The sequence below is a fragment of the Arvicanthis niloticus genome, chromosome 5 (assembly GCF_011762505.2).
Source record: "Arvicanthis niloticus isolate mArvNil1 chromosome 5, mArvNil1.pat.X, whole genome shotgun sequence".
In the NCBI taxonomy this organism is placed as follows: domain Eukaryota; kingdom Metazoa; phylum Chordata; class Mammalia; order Rodentia; family Muridae; genus Arvicanthis; species Arvicanthis niloticus.
In genome coordinates this window covers 22,785,048-22,799,699 of record NC_047662.1, presented here as the reverse complement: position 1 = coordinate 22,799,699, position 14,652 = coordinate 22,785,048, and the positions used below count along the sequence as shown (strand labels likewise).

Genomic DNA, 14,652 nt, shown 5'->3' with positions numbered 1-14,652 from the left:
AGAGCAGTTAGAATAGGAAGTTAGAATAGAGCAGTTAGAATAGGAAGTTAGAATAGAGCAGTTAGAATAGGAAGTTAGAATAGGGCAGTTAGAATAGGAAGTTAGAATGAGGCAGTTAGAATGGTGAGTTAGACTAGTTAGTTAGTTAGACCCCATCGCCCTTTCCTTTCCCCCTGCCTAGAATTTTTCTCCCTTAGAATTTTACTTTGTTAGAATCTTTTCTTCTTCCCCACTCAGGACCTTTCCACGTTTCCCCTCAGATAGCTTTCATAGGATACTTTTTACACTTAATAAACTCTATAGTAACTTTTCTAAAGTGTCTGTTCTTCTTGTAAGTTAGAGCCCAGCAGTTCCTGCTGAGATAGAACAAAGACCACGTTGCCTAATCCTCTGCTGTTAGGCTACAGGTGTTAATCACCCTAGCCTGCAGTCCATTTACCCTCAGAAGAAGTTTTTAGGATAGCACAGGGCTATTTATTTAACACCTTACTGGTCTTAGGGCCAGGATGCTGACTGCAGGTCAGCTACAGTAGCATAGGGGCTGCCTCAGAGAAGAACCGGACGGTGGGAGGAGGAGAAGAAAGAAGAACCAGCTGCATCTCTCTCTCTCCCCTTCTCTCACCCCCAAGCCGGGGGCGAGGGGGTTGGCTCCCGGCATGTTAGGCTTTTTAAAAAAGTGTTATACTGACTTAAAGTTGTGTGTGTGTGTGTGTGTGTGTGTGCAGTTTGTGCACCTGGAGTCCAGGTTAAGTGTCGTACTCGGTCGCTCTCCATCCTATTTCCGTGGCAGGGACTCTCTGAACCCAGAGCTGGCTGTTGGAGGATCTTCCTTTTCCTACTCCAAAGTCCCAGAGTTACAGGTGCACATGGCCACATCTGGCTTTTGTTTTTGTTTTTAAGATTTATTTATTTAATACAAGTATGCTGTCACTGTCTTCAGACACACCAGAAGAGGGCATCGGATCCCATTACAGATGGTTGTGAGCCACCATGTGGTTGCTGGGAATTGAACTCAGGACCTCTAGAAGGGCAGCCAGTGCTCTTAACTACTGAGCCATCTCTCCAGGCCCTCACCCAGCTTTTTATGTGGGTACTGGGTATCCAAACTCAAGTTCCATGACTACATAGCAAGGACTTCACCACTGAGCCATCTCCACAGCCCTACGGTCAAGTTAAATAAGAAAGCGGAGTGCAGAGGTGACCATAGGATTGGGGTACAAGGCTCACACAGACACAATACCTCCAAAAGCACATTACCCTTGATTTGCAAACCCAGTAAGAAATACACTGCACTGCACTGCACTGCACTGCAGGCCCACAGAGCCAGCAGGGATCGCAGTTATCTTGCTAAGCACAGAAGGAAGACACCAGTGGAAGAGTCCAGCTCCTGGTCCTTAACTAGGGTAAGCAATAAATATTACAGTCACATATATTAGCAACATTGTAACATTCCCAGATGGTCTGCAACATGCAAGGGGAAAAAAACCTGTCAACTCCAACCCTGATAGCATCAGTTAATTGCGAGTGCTCTGTCTCTTCATTCTTCTCAAAAAAAAAAAAAAAAAAAAGGCAAAGTTTCATGTCTCAGGAAAGAATGCTTTAAATGCCCCAGAAAAAGGCTTTAAAAAAAAAATCTAACATATATCACTATACATTAACGTGATAAATATTTATAATCTCTTCTCTATTTTGAGAAACTATAAATGTCAGTGTTTTCCTTGATTGTATAATACCCAGCAGGAACATCAACCTGGTAATTAACAAAACAACATTTACTTTCAAAATCGCTTTTAAATGGGCACTTGCAATAAAAGATAAATCAGATGTAGCAAGGCTTCTTTGGTAAAAGCCATGTGTAAACATCACATAAAGATGACAAGGCAGGCAGCGGTAGCCCATTCTTTAGCCAAAAAAGGAAACAAATGAAGAAAGAACCAAAATTACTGAAAAGAAAACATCCCTAGTCTCCAGCCCCAAAGCCTGTAAACAGGGCTCCCGCCACTTTAAAGCTCAGGCCACTGGCAGCTTCCAAGGATCAGCGTGGGGATAAACTAACAACACTTGCCTGGAAGGAGAAGATATAACCCTTCTGTCTTCACCACAATGCACTTCTCCTCAGCATCATTTCTTCCTTGGTCATAACCCCATCTTTTTTAAAGTTTGTATGCTGGAAATAACTCTGGTTCTCACTAGAGTCCCCAGGAAACGCAGCCCAGTTCAAGGGCCACACTGTTTCCTGGGATACAGAGCCTCTATCTGGGTAAAGGAGCCAATTTGGGCAAAGGTCTCGTCATATTGCTGTTTTACTAGACTTGATAAAACTATTTTCAGGATAAGAACATGCAACATGGCCTTTCTTTTCCAATGAAGGCAGTGAAGCCTGCCAATAACAGCAATTCTTCAGATGGTTTTGACTCTTTTTTAAGTGCTAGAGATTGAACCCAGCACCTCGCACATGCTAGGCATGGTTCTGAGTTAGCCTCTGCCTCCCCAACCGTAGTCTTTATGGTTTTCTAAATGGTCCTGTTATTAGATTATCCCCAAATAGGTGACTGTAAAAGCAAACAGCTTCAAAAACCCATGCTCAATGCAAAATTTTAACTATTAGCTAATAGAAAATTTTGCCTTAGTGCTGCACTCACCCTCGAAGACTCCACAGATCAAAGGAGCATTTCACATCTGAGCAGATCTGCAGACATCAGAGTGCTTAAGCACATGTTAAAGGTTATGCTGAACATGGCTGAGAACAGAAAACTGTGGTGGTCAGTCTTACTTCAATACACTGTGAAGAGTCAGGTAGAGCAATGGGGGAGGAGCCAAAACCAGCACAAACCTTCCAGTCACTTGTGATGGAACATTAAATTTGTTCACAGAAACTTCACAAACTTCATTTCCAAAATGTATTAAAGCCCCCCCCCCCCCCTTTAAGGGATTCACATGCCTCTGCCTCATTGTGTAAACAAAGCTGATCTCAGATTCCTGATTCTCTGCCTCTGCCTCCCAAGTGCTGGATTACAAATGTGTGCTACGACTCCCAGCTTCATTCAAGTCTTAATAAACACTTAAAAATTATACTCCAACCTGATATCTAGAAAACAGGCCTTGATTCCAAAGAAGTAGATGCAATACAAAATTATTTTTAGATACCAACAATCTATATCTCCTCTCCACAAAAGAAAATCCCACAGTAATGAATGGGTTTCTGTGCTAACATTTTCAATGAATTCTGAAAAAGAACGTGGCTTAGAGAGACACAGAGGCATTTTTCCATTACTTGGACATTATTATAAGTATATATCTTGAGCTGGTAAACAGACCACTTCGAAATGTGCAGTGTTTGGCGGTTTAAGCCATCAACAGAAAAATACAATAAAATCTGGAGCTGTAAGAGAGGGTTTATTCAGGGTGGAGCAAGTGGCAGTCCCTCTTATCCCACATGACAGGAATAAGCTCTCTTCACACCCACGTATTCACACCCACTCCACTCTTCAATCTCATCAGAATGGCAATAATGGATGGTTAATAACTACTAATTTATTCAGTGTTCTTAAAAAGACACAAAAGGCAAGTTAGCATAATAAAATGTGACAATTACCCATTACTGTGACTGGTTAAATTGGTTAGGAAAAATTATTTTTAAAACTTGACACAAATAAGTCAAATGAATACAAAGCTGATTTAAGACAATATTTTGAGAATTGAACACATGCAAAGAGATGCCTCTGTATCAGGACTAAGCAATTACTGAGTGCAGACAGCACTTCTAGGCTGGCATCTCCAGCCAATCAGCTGAAGTACAGCTTCCCCACTCTCCCTGCTCCCATCTCTTTCGGATCTGCCTGTGTCCAGTATCACCAGATCTAACTTCTTTAACAATTACTAGCAATGAGAAGCTGATTTGCACTGAGAGCTAGTCACCATAAGTCTACGTAATAATAAAGCAATTACTGTGAAAAAATAGCAGAGAAAATGTCCCGAAAGAGAAATTCTGTAGCAGGTTTCTATAGCTTCATACCACGTTGATATGCTGATGGATAAACAGTTTATATAAGTAAGTTTAAAAGCCAAAGGACCCTGGGCAGGAGACTGAAAGGAAGAGGGGCTTCGGGTTTATTAAGAAACACTTCTAACAAGCAGTAACATAAGACCAAAAAAGGGAGCAAAGCCAGTTTAAAAAGAACATTATTTTCTGCTAACTTACCCAAAAAATAACTGCCCCCAATGGTCTCTGATCCAGGGACTTCTCAAAGAAATTTTTTATTTTGACAAGAATAATTAGAAAAGCAAATGAGTCCCTTAAATCCCTAATCTTAAATTTATGCAACTGACTGAAACACAGGCGTGCACTAAGTGCTCAACAAAAAATCATTTCACTTAGAAAGGAGTTATTTTTAAACTATGCACATGTGTGTGTGAGTGGTATGTACACCTGAGTGCAGGCGTTTGCCTGAGGTATTGCATCCCTCCTAGAGCTGGAGTTACAGGCAGGTATAAGCCACTCTGCATGAGCACTGCAACTGAGCTGGGAATTGAACTCAGGCCCTCTGAAGAGCAGCAAGCACTCTTAAGGGCTAAGCCATCTCTCCAGCCCTCTTTTTTTTTTTTTTTTTTTTTTTTTTGAACATGCTTATTATATAATTTTAGAATCTGGTTAAATGGAAGGTTATTTAGGAATTACTATTTCTTTATTCTGTATGAGAAAATCGAGACAGATCCTTTAAATCCAAACAAAACAAAGTGGGTAGATAGTAGTCAGCAAGTTCTATTAGGGCACTGTGTCGTCATAGGACTTCAAGTTCCAGTGAAGGTCTACCTGATGCTGATTTACAATTTTCATAAACAAAATAGTACCAAAGCCAGAAGAAAAAAGTAACCAATCAGCTTTCTAGTCTGTAAGGGAAATCCAAGCAAGAACTAGTCCCCACAGGCCAAATTCCAGTCTATCTTTGTTTTTGTATGGCCATGAGCTAAGAATAGATGGTTTTTAAATGGATAGGGAAAATATTTAGTGGCATAAAAATTGTACAAAAATCAAATTTTGTGTCCAGTAATTCTGACTGAGATACAGTCTCACAGAGCCCCATCTCGTTTCTTGCTGTGGCAGAGCTGAGCAGCGATGGGAAGACTAACACCTGACTGTGTCACTCCTCAGAGAAGCTGTGCTAACCACCCATCCCCTGACGCACAAAACTCTTGACAGTTTCATAGCTTTTGTTTTTATAGCATATAAAACAATAGAAAAACGTATCAAATTGATGTCAGCGATGTATTTCAGATAAACAAACATTCCGTTAATGACATCACACTCCAAGATGAACATATGAACACGTATGCCAGTCTTGATAATATATTCTAGAGTAAAAAACAGTTGATCAACAGCAAGGGTATAGGAAAACCAAACCAAATTACCAGATGTTAACATGAGAGACCAACATCTACCATAGTGGTATCCAACCTGAGGTCCTTTGAGTAAAGCAAGGACTACAGACCATGAACAAGAAAAGCTTCTCTGCACATGCTTTCTTGGCTGCCTGCACTTATGGATTAGGCATAGAGTGATCAAATTTATCTCAGTACAAGAGAGTCCATGTAAAAGTTAGAGGCTATCCATTACCATCTGTTATTAGTAATTGAGTTCACACATTGATTATTTGTTATATACAAGTCAAGGTAGTACCTGGGATCCATAGATGGCAGGCGGCAAAAAAAGAAGAGCAAAGCAAAGGCTCGCTGTCGATACAGACAGCGATCTTCAAAGGCTAAGTAAGAACTAAGGTTAACTCCACAAGAGAGCTGCCTTTAATTTAACAAGAAGTTTCATGAAGAGGTCAGAGATTTCATTCTCTTTCTTTTTTGAAACATGGTCTTCAGAGTGTAATCTAGTCTAGCTTCAACTGGCTCTCCTGCCTCTACCTCTTAATGTCAGCATTACCAGTTCTGCACATCCACACCCAAGTCAAAGAAACTCTTTACAATCTCCGTATTTGCCGGGCGGTGGTGGCACACGCCTTTAATCCCAGCGCTTGGGAGGCGGAGGCAGGCAGATTTCTGAGTTCGAGGCCAGCCTGGTCTACAGAGTGAGTTCCAGGACAGCCAGGGCTACACAGAGAAACCCTGTCTCGAAAAACCAAAAAAAAAAAATCTCTGCATTCAAGATTGATAAGCAACACTATGGAGACGCTCCCTGACTTAATGGAATTAAACAAACACTCATCTGTCCAAACAACGCCATCTTCTACCTTGGGAGGTACAAACTGCAATGCCAAATTCTAAATCTAAATTCTAAGTCTAAATGATGGTTGCACCAAGAGTCAAAGGTCAGAGGCAAGAGGACTTAAAATCTCATCAGACCTTAGCATCAGAAGTGCTATCTTTCTGCATCCTCAAATAGTGCAGGAAGTAACCATGTTTTCCCCTTCACCTCTCTCTCTCCTTTCCCCCTCCTACCTCGCACCTCCCACCACCCAGTTCTCCTTTCTGCTTTTCATTGTGCAGGGGATCAAACCAGGGCCTCATGAATACTAAACACATACTTAATAACTGAACTAGAACCCTTTTCTTTAAGACAGCAGGGAATGAAATGAGAAGCTAACTACTTTTGTTGATTTAGGGACCAGAAAAGATAGCTGGGATTTTGTTTTCCCTCTTTTTAATCCTAAACTTATCTATTAATTACCCTCAAAGAGGATTGTAACCATGGTAAATGGGATGCTATAACCACCCAGTCACAAAAAAAAAAAAAAAAAAAAAAAAAAAGAGGAAAAATGTTTCAACAAGCTGCTGTCTATTCATACAGTTAAACTATTACTAAAGTTATTTCATTTTTAGCCTGTATTTCTGACCTGTGGAAATAATGAGCAATGGTAACAAGAATTTTATTTACCAAATAAAATCTCCTAAATTTAACCCTGAGGGTCATAGCCACTGCTGTCCTATCCTGGCCTAACTCCAGAGGCTTCCTAACCACAAGAGCAACCTTCACAACCATCCAGCTGCCTCTTCCAGCCCAGTACCAGTAGGCTTCTCTGTATGCTCTGGTACAAGGGGATTCTAAGGCATGAGAGGTGACAGCAGCAGCCAGGAAAGGGGCTCACTAATACTACAGAGTAGTATACAGGAGGCGCAGAAGGAATTCCACAAAGCAGACAACAGGGTAGCAGGAGCTATCTCTGGTTCTGGTGTCAAAGTCACAAAGAACAGGGAGGGAGTAATTAGGCATAATGAAAAGGGGGAGGTTTCCATGGAGAACTGTGAAGTTCAGGACTTCATCATCGTATGAAGCATAAAGGGGAAGGAGGACAGCTCAGCAGAACTCCTCGAGGGAGCAACAGTGAGACAGAAGTTCATCTTGTTTTTCTCTTTTCTAAGCAAATGACCACTCGGTGAAGCGTAAGCATACATCCGTTCTGGTGATAACGCCTAACTGAGCCTCAATGCTATAGAGTGCCCCATGGGTTTGTCATAGAAACCACCACAGAAGGGACTTAGGAAGCCCCTGGGTTCTCCAGTGGCAGCAGGACAGCTCCAGAGGTGATTCCAGTCTACTCTTGATCAACAGTCAGTCCCCGCCTTAAAGTTTTTACTATGTAAACAAAGTTGTAAAACTTGCAAATGGAATCTACTTCATACTACAAATGCTAGCAATAAGCAGACAGCTAAAAACCAGATCTAAAATATAGAAGCTGGGCTTATTCCCAAGTACACCCTGCTCAGAGAATACCATCTGAATTTATTAAGAGCTAGATAAATCTGGAAAAGCATTTTTAACTTTACTAGTTTTAAGTGCTTCGTCAAATATCAGCCGGGAGCAGACAGAAATTAACATGACTGCTTGCTTCAAAAAGAATCTCAAGAAGTTCACATGTGTCTGCTTTTTTAAAAAAAATTCTATCTTCCTGGCTCGTCACTAACACCATCACTTCCTGAGACACGGTGCAGAGTCCTTCTCATGAGGTAGATTTGTCTGTAAGGAACTAGGTGGAAATATGGGCACCAAATAGTTAATTCTGGAAATGATTCACAGAAAAACAAGGCAAAACCCCAACACACGACAAAGGTCTATATCAATATCCTTAGTCCAAATTACTTCTGGACTGGCCATCAAGAAGCTGGCCCAGGGTGAAGTGGAACCCAGTTACTGGAATGCTCATGGTACTGAGAATGGGGTGAAGTGGGGGAGAGAAAGGAATGCTATCTGCAGCTTCTTGCACTGGCAGCATGAACTGGAGGGCATACAGGGCTGGAAGAGCTGATGTTTGTCCTCCGATAACTATAACATATATCTTTTGAGCCCAAATTCATCAGCTCTGTTCAATATAAGGACTTGGCATCCACCTATCAGCAGTGTTACCAATAAGAAGTGGCTTCTTTGTTAGCAAAGATTTCTGAAGACTCTTGCTACACTTCAGAACACTGAACAGTAACATTGGCTCACACTAAACTTTTAATGGATTTGAAATAATTCCAATATAAAAGGAAACAAAAGTCAGGGTGATGTTTACAGTAATTAATAAAAAGCCATGTACAACAATGAAAACTGGAACTGTAGGAAATATAATTTGAAAGTTACAAAAGTACTGATAAAATTTTAAGGTTAATTATTAATTCCTAAAAAAAACTTACAAGAACATAACCAATGCTAGTTTTGACTGTTATTTCATTAAGGAAATCTTACATCTGATCACAGATGAAGAGGCATCCTTATGATTATCACATTCTACCTTGCAAAGCAGTTCTGAAGTACTTCAGAGGGCTTTGCAATCCATTTTCTTATGAATGAATCAATAAATATGCTTATTTACAAAATGTTTGATATAAATAGACATAACTTGTAACACAAACCACATATATCCAGATTTTTTTAATCTAGCCTTGTCCTTGCTCCTTTTTCCAGTTTTTCTCCTAAGTCCAATAATGACAGAGTGCACCAGAGCAGTTTTCAATAAATATCAGACAATTCTATCTGTCAAGACAACAGATCAATACTACTGAGCACTGAGGAACAACAACAAAATTCTTGGTTTTATTGTTTTACTCTTTCCCCCCACCCCCTCCATCTTTTCAAAGGCAAAACCATCTTTAGAAATTTCATTGACCAAAAGCACTAAGAAATAATATAAAAGATAATAGTCTCAATGTAATGACTCTAACTCAGAGTCCAAAATAGTATCTGAGAAGTTAACAACTCATCCAGATTGATGTGTTCACATGCCTTAGAAAGCAAGCGACATCATGCAAGGTTAATATAGTAAGGTGAGAAACCAATTAGCATCTAAGCAGAGCTCTGAGGAGGGCACACTCACCTCTACATCAGGAAAGCCTCATAATCAACATGCAAGCTGGACACATGTCCCAGTGAAAGCTTAGATCCAAGGCTACTGATTAGAAACAATTGATTTTAACACAAGTGGAAGAACAGGACTGAAGTACAAGGAAACAAAGTATCATTTAAGCTTACTATAACAGTTAAATATTGCTTTTAGCAATAATTACTTATGCCATAAGGAAGTAACAATATTTTAATTTAGAGAAAAGTATGTTTACATACAGATCTCGAGTTAATCTGTACTCCAGGACTTTTAAAGGTAGGTAGTCTGAAATTTTCCGCCCTGGCTAGAGGCCAAGGGACACCAGCACCATTTGCCTTACTAAATCGACTCTCTATGCATGAAAAGACAGCATTTAATCTCTGCATGATTCTTCTACACACCAGATAGGATAAGTTGCCTATTCCATACAGCTCATAAACACTCACAAAAAGGCCACAGGTGTCAAAGCCCCTTCCAGAAAAGGCCTTTGTATGAACTGATTAGACACTCTAAGAAAAGGAGTGGTTATGGATTTTTTGGATTAAAACTTTCATTTTAAGGCTTTTCAAAGGTTGGGAAGTTGAATTTCTTCTTAAACTACAGAACCCACACCACAAAAATGGCTATAGAAGACTGGGAAAATAGTCCATCAGATTTTTTCAGAGTGTCCCAGTCTGTGTGAGACTGAGAAGAGGGACAAAGCAGGTCAACGGTAAGAACATGCACGGTAGCTTTGGGGTGAGGACCACCTGCCATGCACCTCCATCTGACTTCCCTGAACGAGTTAACGTTGGGGTAGGAGCACTGGTGGGCTAATCCATTGCTACTCCTTTTTCCTCACAATGTATACTCTGCAGAGATTCACATTTTATTATTGACAGGAAAAACGACCTCTTGAGGTCTCTATGACAGTGAACGCTCATGATCCGAGGCATGACATAGGCAATTACACATTTGAAGCCAGAGACAGAGTTCGGTGGTTTTAGTCTTGACATGTCAGATGAGCACCCTGTTTTCCAATCACAGAAAGATCAACCACCAAACAGCCAGGGCAAGGACCAGGAGAAAAGACATCATGAAAGGAATACGCGGCGATGGAAAAGCACTAGAGTAGAGGCGGCACTTTTTGAGAGCCTTGTGTTCCTCGGGGATTGGAATAGAAACCTTGGGAGCAATCTCTTCATTTTCTCGCTGGGGCAAGGTTCTCTCAGTGGATCTCTCTGGCCTTTTACTGTTCTCTTCACCCTGTACTAACAGAGCACGTTCCTGTGTCTGCTTTCACAGTAGAAGATCAAGAAAGACAGAGAGATGAACAAAATGACAGATGGAAAATGCTTAAGAGTGGTACTTGGGGATGTGCAAAGGTGTGGGAAGAACTTCTGGACGCTCCTGATGTTCTAAAGCCTCTCCACTTTGGCAATTTACCCTACAGGTTTAACTATGCAACTAAATTAAAATGTAGTGTTTGGAATAAACCAGTGTTGGAGCACTTGAAAGTCCAAGCAGTCACCGGCCTCCCCTCTCTCTGTCACGTATTGTCTTGGTGAGGCTATTTGTGCATGAATGCTTTTCCACATATGGATTCTAGATCAGTTTTAATTGCTTCGATGCTGTCAATCATCAGTGCATCAGACAGTATCAATAACGAAGCATTCTGCTTGTTGTGAATGAAGTTACTTTTACTAACAAATAGAATGGCAGAATATAAAGAGCAATTTTCATATCTCTTCAAAAGACTCTGACTGCAATAGCTCAGTGGAATAGTAGTAAAGACTGCAAGATAATAACAAAATTATGAATTGTATAATGTGTCTCCAGGGTCTACCCCGGAGTGGGGCAGCCACAGAGAAGAACAATAAAGGCAATTACAGCCCCACAAGACCTCAGTGATTGCACAGCCTGGGAATCCTGACTGAAATGGTTATGATCATTATGAAGGTGTATATACTTAGCCAATACTTTTGATAACTTTTAAGGGAAGTCTCCTCCCCACTCCCCAGTTGGCCAACTTGGACTTTTTCTCCCCTGCATCTCTGTATTCTGCTATCCACGGTCAAGGAAGGTGGTATCTATGAGAGGAAAAACTTGGCTCTGAGTTCTTTTAGTTGGGCTAGCCTTCTCTGGTCGGGCTGGAAGCTGAATACTGGTTCTTTGCACACCCCTAAGTGATATGTATTAGGGATAAAGTAGCTAGGGGACTGATCAGCAAAAAGAATAAAAGGAAAGACACAGGATGCAAAATTATAATGATTTTTAAATGAAGATAAGGTGGGAGAAGAAAGACAACATAAAAAGAATAGGGTATAATTAAATTCACTTTCTGAGTACATATCAACAACTTCATGCAGCTTTTCAACCAGCCATGCGCTGAAATAAGCAAATTGAGAACTGCAGATGCTGCAGCAGGGGAGATGTGGTGTGTGAGGCAAAGGCTGTGGTGTGGATTTACAGGATAGCCAAAAGAAAATCATGATTCAGCAGCTGTGGTTGAGTCTGGGGGTGCTCTGCTTAGTGCCATGACAAGAGCAAGTTCTGCGTGAACAGCACGGTCACAGCAGCTGCGTTACCTCTGGCCCACCAACCTTTCTTTCCGAGGGGAGGACAGAAGTTTTCTTCACCTGGTCATACACAAATTATATAAGTTCAGTTGCCTTGCAATGCAACGACAAAGCTGCCAAAGGTAGGAGGGGCATCTCCAGAGAGCAGACAAGTTAGCCTAGCCATAGCAAGATATGCCAGGAAGTGGAGTTGTCCCGGCACAAAAGATTAAGACAGTACAGTTATTCCTTCCTTCCTTCCTTCAGAGGGAGTGTGTGTGTGTGTGTGTGTGTGTGTGTTAATAGATGAGATAGTAACAAACCATTCACATGAAGAACACCAGGTAAGCAAGGATGTTTAAGATCCTCTAGTCTATAAATAGGCCCAACAAGACAAATAGCTTGTTCAGAGCATTTATTAGGCTTTGGTTGGCCAGATCTTCTCAGTCAATTCAAACCACAACTATTCTTGGACCTTTATGAGTCTTATTTTCTAAGAATACATCAAAATGAATTATCTACCTTTCAGAGTAAGTCTCATCCAGAAAGAAGGGTTATTCTACCAGTTCAAAGTACATACTATAGAGTAAGAACACGTGTATATCCGGGAACAGGGTCTGAGGGGACAATGCAGGGGAACAACTAGATCTCTCCAACCACTCCAGTGGCTATTCAGCTGCCTCTTACAGAGAGATCCTCCTACCTCACTTGTGAAACTGTTAGGTAATTTTAATTCAAATTTGAAAACCACAAAAGGTATTCTTGGAAGACTTTTTATCCCTGTCTACAATTCTAGAAACTAAGTAATAAATGATATATCTGGATAAATTACCAAGAATCCTAAAAAAAAAAAAAAAAAAAAATCTAAACCCAATTTTTGTTTTGAGAAAGTGTCTTTATCCGTTTCAGCCTCAAAATCCTTTACTCAGATGATCCTTCTGCCTCAGTCCCACAGGATTGAAACAGCAGGTATACGCCTGGTACCCTCAGGATTTTATTAGAGATATTGCTTTGGCTTTCTCAACTAAAGCTGCTATTGTTTGGGGGCCAAAGTGAGCACACCATTGCATCAGTCGTTAAGCTAGGGTGAGCGTTTATATAGATGGCATACTGGCTAAAGATAAAGACGTTTTAGATGTAAATTTGACAAGATACTACCTTTAAACAGATTTATTTATTCTGTAGTAGGGTTTCCAAGGTAGGAAGTGGCAACAATAATAGAGAACAGACCCTGAAAGGCGTCTCTGGCCTCTCCTGATCGGAACTGTCTCATCAACAGCTGGATGACGGTCTGATGTTATGCAAGCTCAGTCATCAGTTGTTTTTCTGAAATTAAACGTTCTACATTCTCTGGCTTCAGGGCCTCTTTTGTTTCTTATATAACTGTGAGCCATCATTCCAGACATTTCTAAGTTGTACAAATGTTCAAATAAAGTTTTAAAAAGATCCACTCCCTTCCAAATGTGATCTTACTAAGTTTAGCAAACTCTCTGGTCAGGGAAGGCACTTTCTGAATATAAACAAAGCTTTACTGGCATGAAGTCAGTTTATAAACACAAACTAGCTAGAAGCAGGCAGCTTTGAGCATTTCTCAGAGCCTTGACATCCACTCGTCATTCTAAAGGGCTCAACTGAATGATGTACCTAAACGATCAGGAGTGTTTTATAGCAGCCACAAACTGTTAAACTGTCAAAGCTAAACTTCAGCTCTAAGCTCTCATATCCAGACTATTAACATACATAATGAACATACTTATTGCACTCAGCCTCACAGTCATGCGGACACAGTACTCACTCCATCTCCAGTAGGGACTTGCCCATTGATGTTAAGAGTCCGGAAGGGTGAGTGTGTGGATAAGCGCTTGTCCCATTCGCTGGGCCGTGGTTCAGGTACTGATTCCATAAAGTTCTTTTTCAGTTCACTGATGCTGGCATGATGCTTTTTGATCTCTTCTTGGCTCTTGTCTAAATCCTACAGTTGACGGATAAAGACACAAAACAATAAATAGTTGGGATAAAAGACGCACCTAGGGAGCCCATCAGAGAGTGGGCACTGGTAGAAAACACCACACTCAGGACAGGCATTAATGGCCTGTATTTTGCATTTAGATTGTAAATATATAACACTGTTTATTTCTTTGCCTTTTTTTTTTTTTTAAAAAAAAACAAAGTGCTGTACTTGGAAGTAGTGAAGCATCACAGTCCCATAGCTCTTGCAGTTAAACTGCCCGTGAAGTGCTTGCTCCTTAACTGTGTCTCCTCTTCCACCAAGGATGCAAAACCAGATCTCCACCTCCTCATCCCGAGAAGGCAACCCCACAATTCCATTAGCCTCAGCTTGAGGAGAACTGATTTAGCCTCAGCTCAGGCAGGATGGAGATAGCAATAGGGAAACTGACGAATGAGGGACATGGTGAATGACCTCAGCTTCCACTAGCTGCTGTCCTTGGTGAGCTACAACACTAAGAATCCCCCTCTGTCCACTGTAATATTTTAGCTTCTCTATTATTAAGGCCTGTTTTGATTCAAGAATTTATTACTAAAATTCTTATTTCCAGACTTCCAAAGTCAATTGTTACTACCTCTAAAAATAAAGAAATAAAATAACTTCAAAGATTTTTTAAAAATTATTCACCTGTATGTATGCATGCATGTCCAAGTCAGGCTAGAGAACAACCTCAGGCATTCCTCTGAGGATAGAAACACTGTCCACCTCTTTTAAGCAGGGTCTCTCAGCTGACCTGGAGCTTACCAAGGGCTAGGCTGGCTAGCCACCAAGGTGCAGGGATGCTCTGGTGTGCACTACC

The 14,652-nt window shown here is 40.9% G+C and overlaps 1 protein-coding gene across 24 annotated transcripts in view; it reads right to left on the bottom strand.

The window, feature by feature from the left end:
- Epb41 (erythrocyte membrane protein band 4.1) overlaps positions 1-14,652 on the bottom strand; it is a 154,766-nt gene that overhangs the window by 21,421 nt on the left and 118,693 nt on the right. For 6 of the 24 annotated variants that reach the window (XM_076934089.1, XM_076934086.1, XM_076934083.1 and 3 more), the window contains 2 exons: positions 13,641-13,817; positions 11,876-11,926 (listed from right to left, as the gene is read on the bottom strand). In XM_076934089.1, coding sequence (XP_076790204.1) covers positions 11,876-11,926; positions 13,641-13,817 — 228 coding nt within the window. Of the gene's footprint in view, positions 1-8,425; positions 11,507-11,875; positions 11,927-13,640; positions 13,818-14,652 lie in introns of those variants that run through there. The other 18 variants (XM_076934084.1, XM_034502612.2, XM_076934090.1 and 15 more) reach the window with 10 other exon arrangements.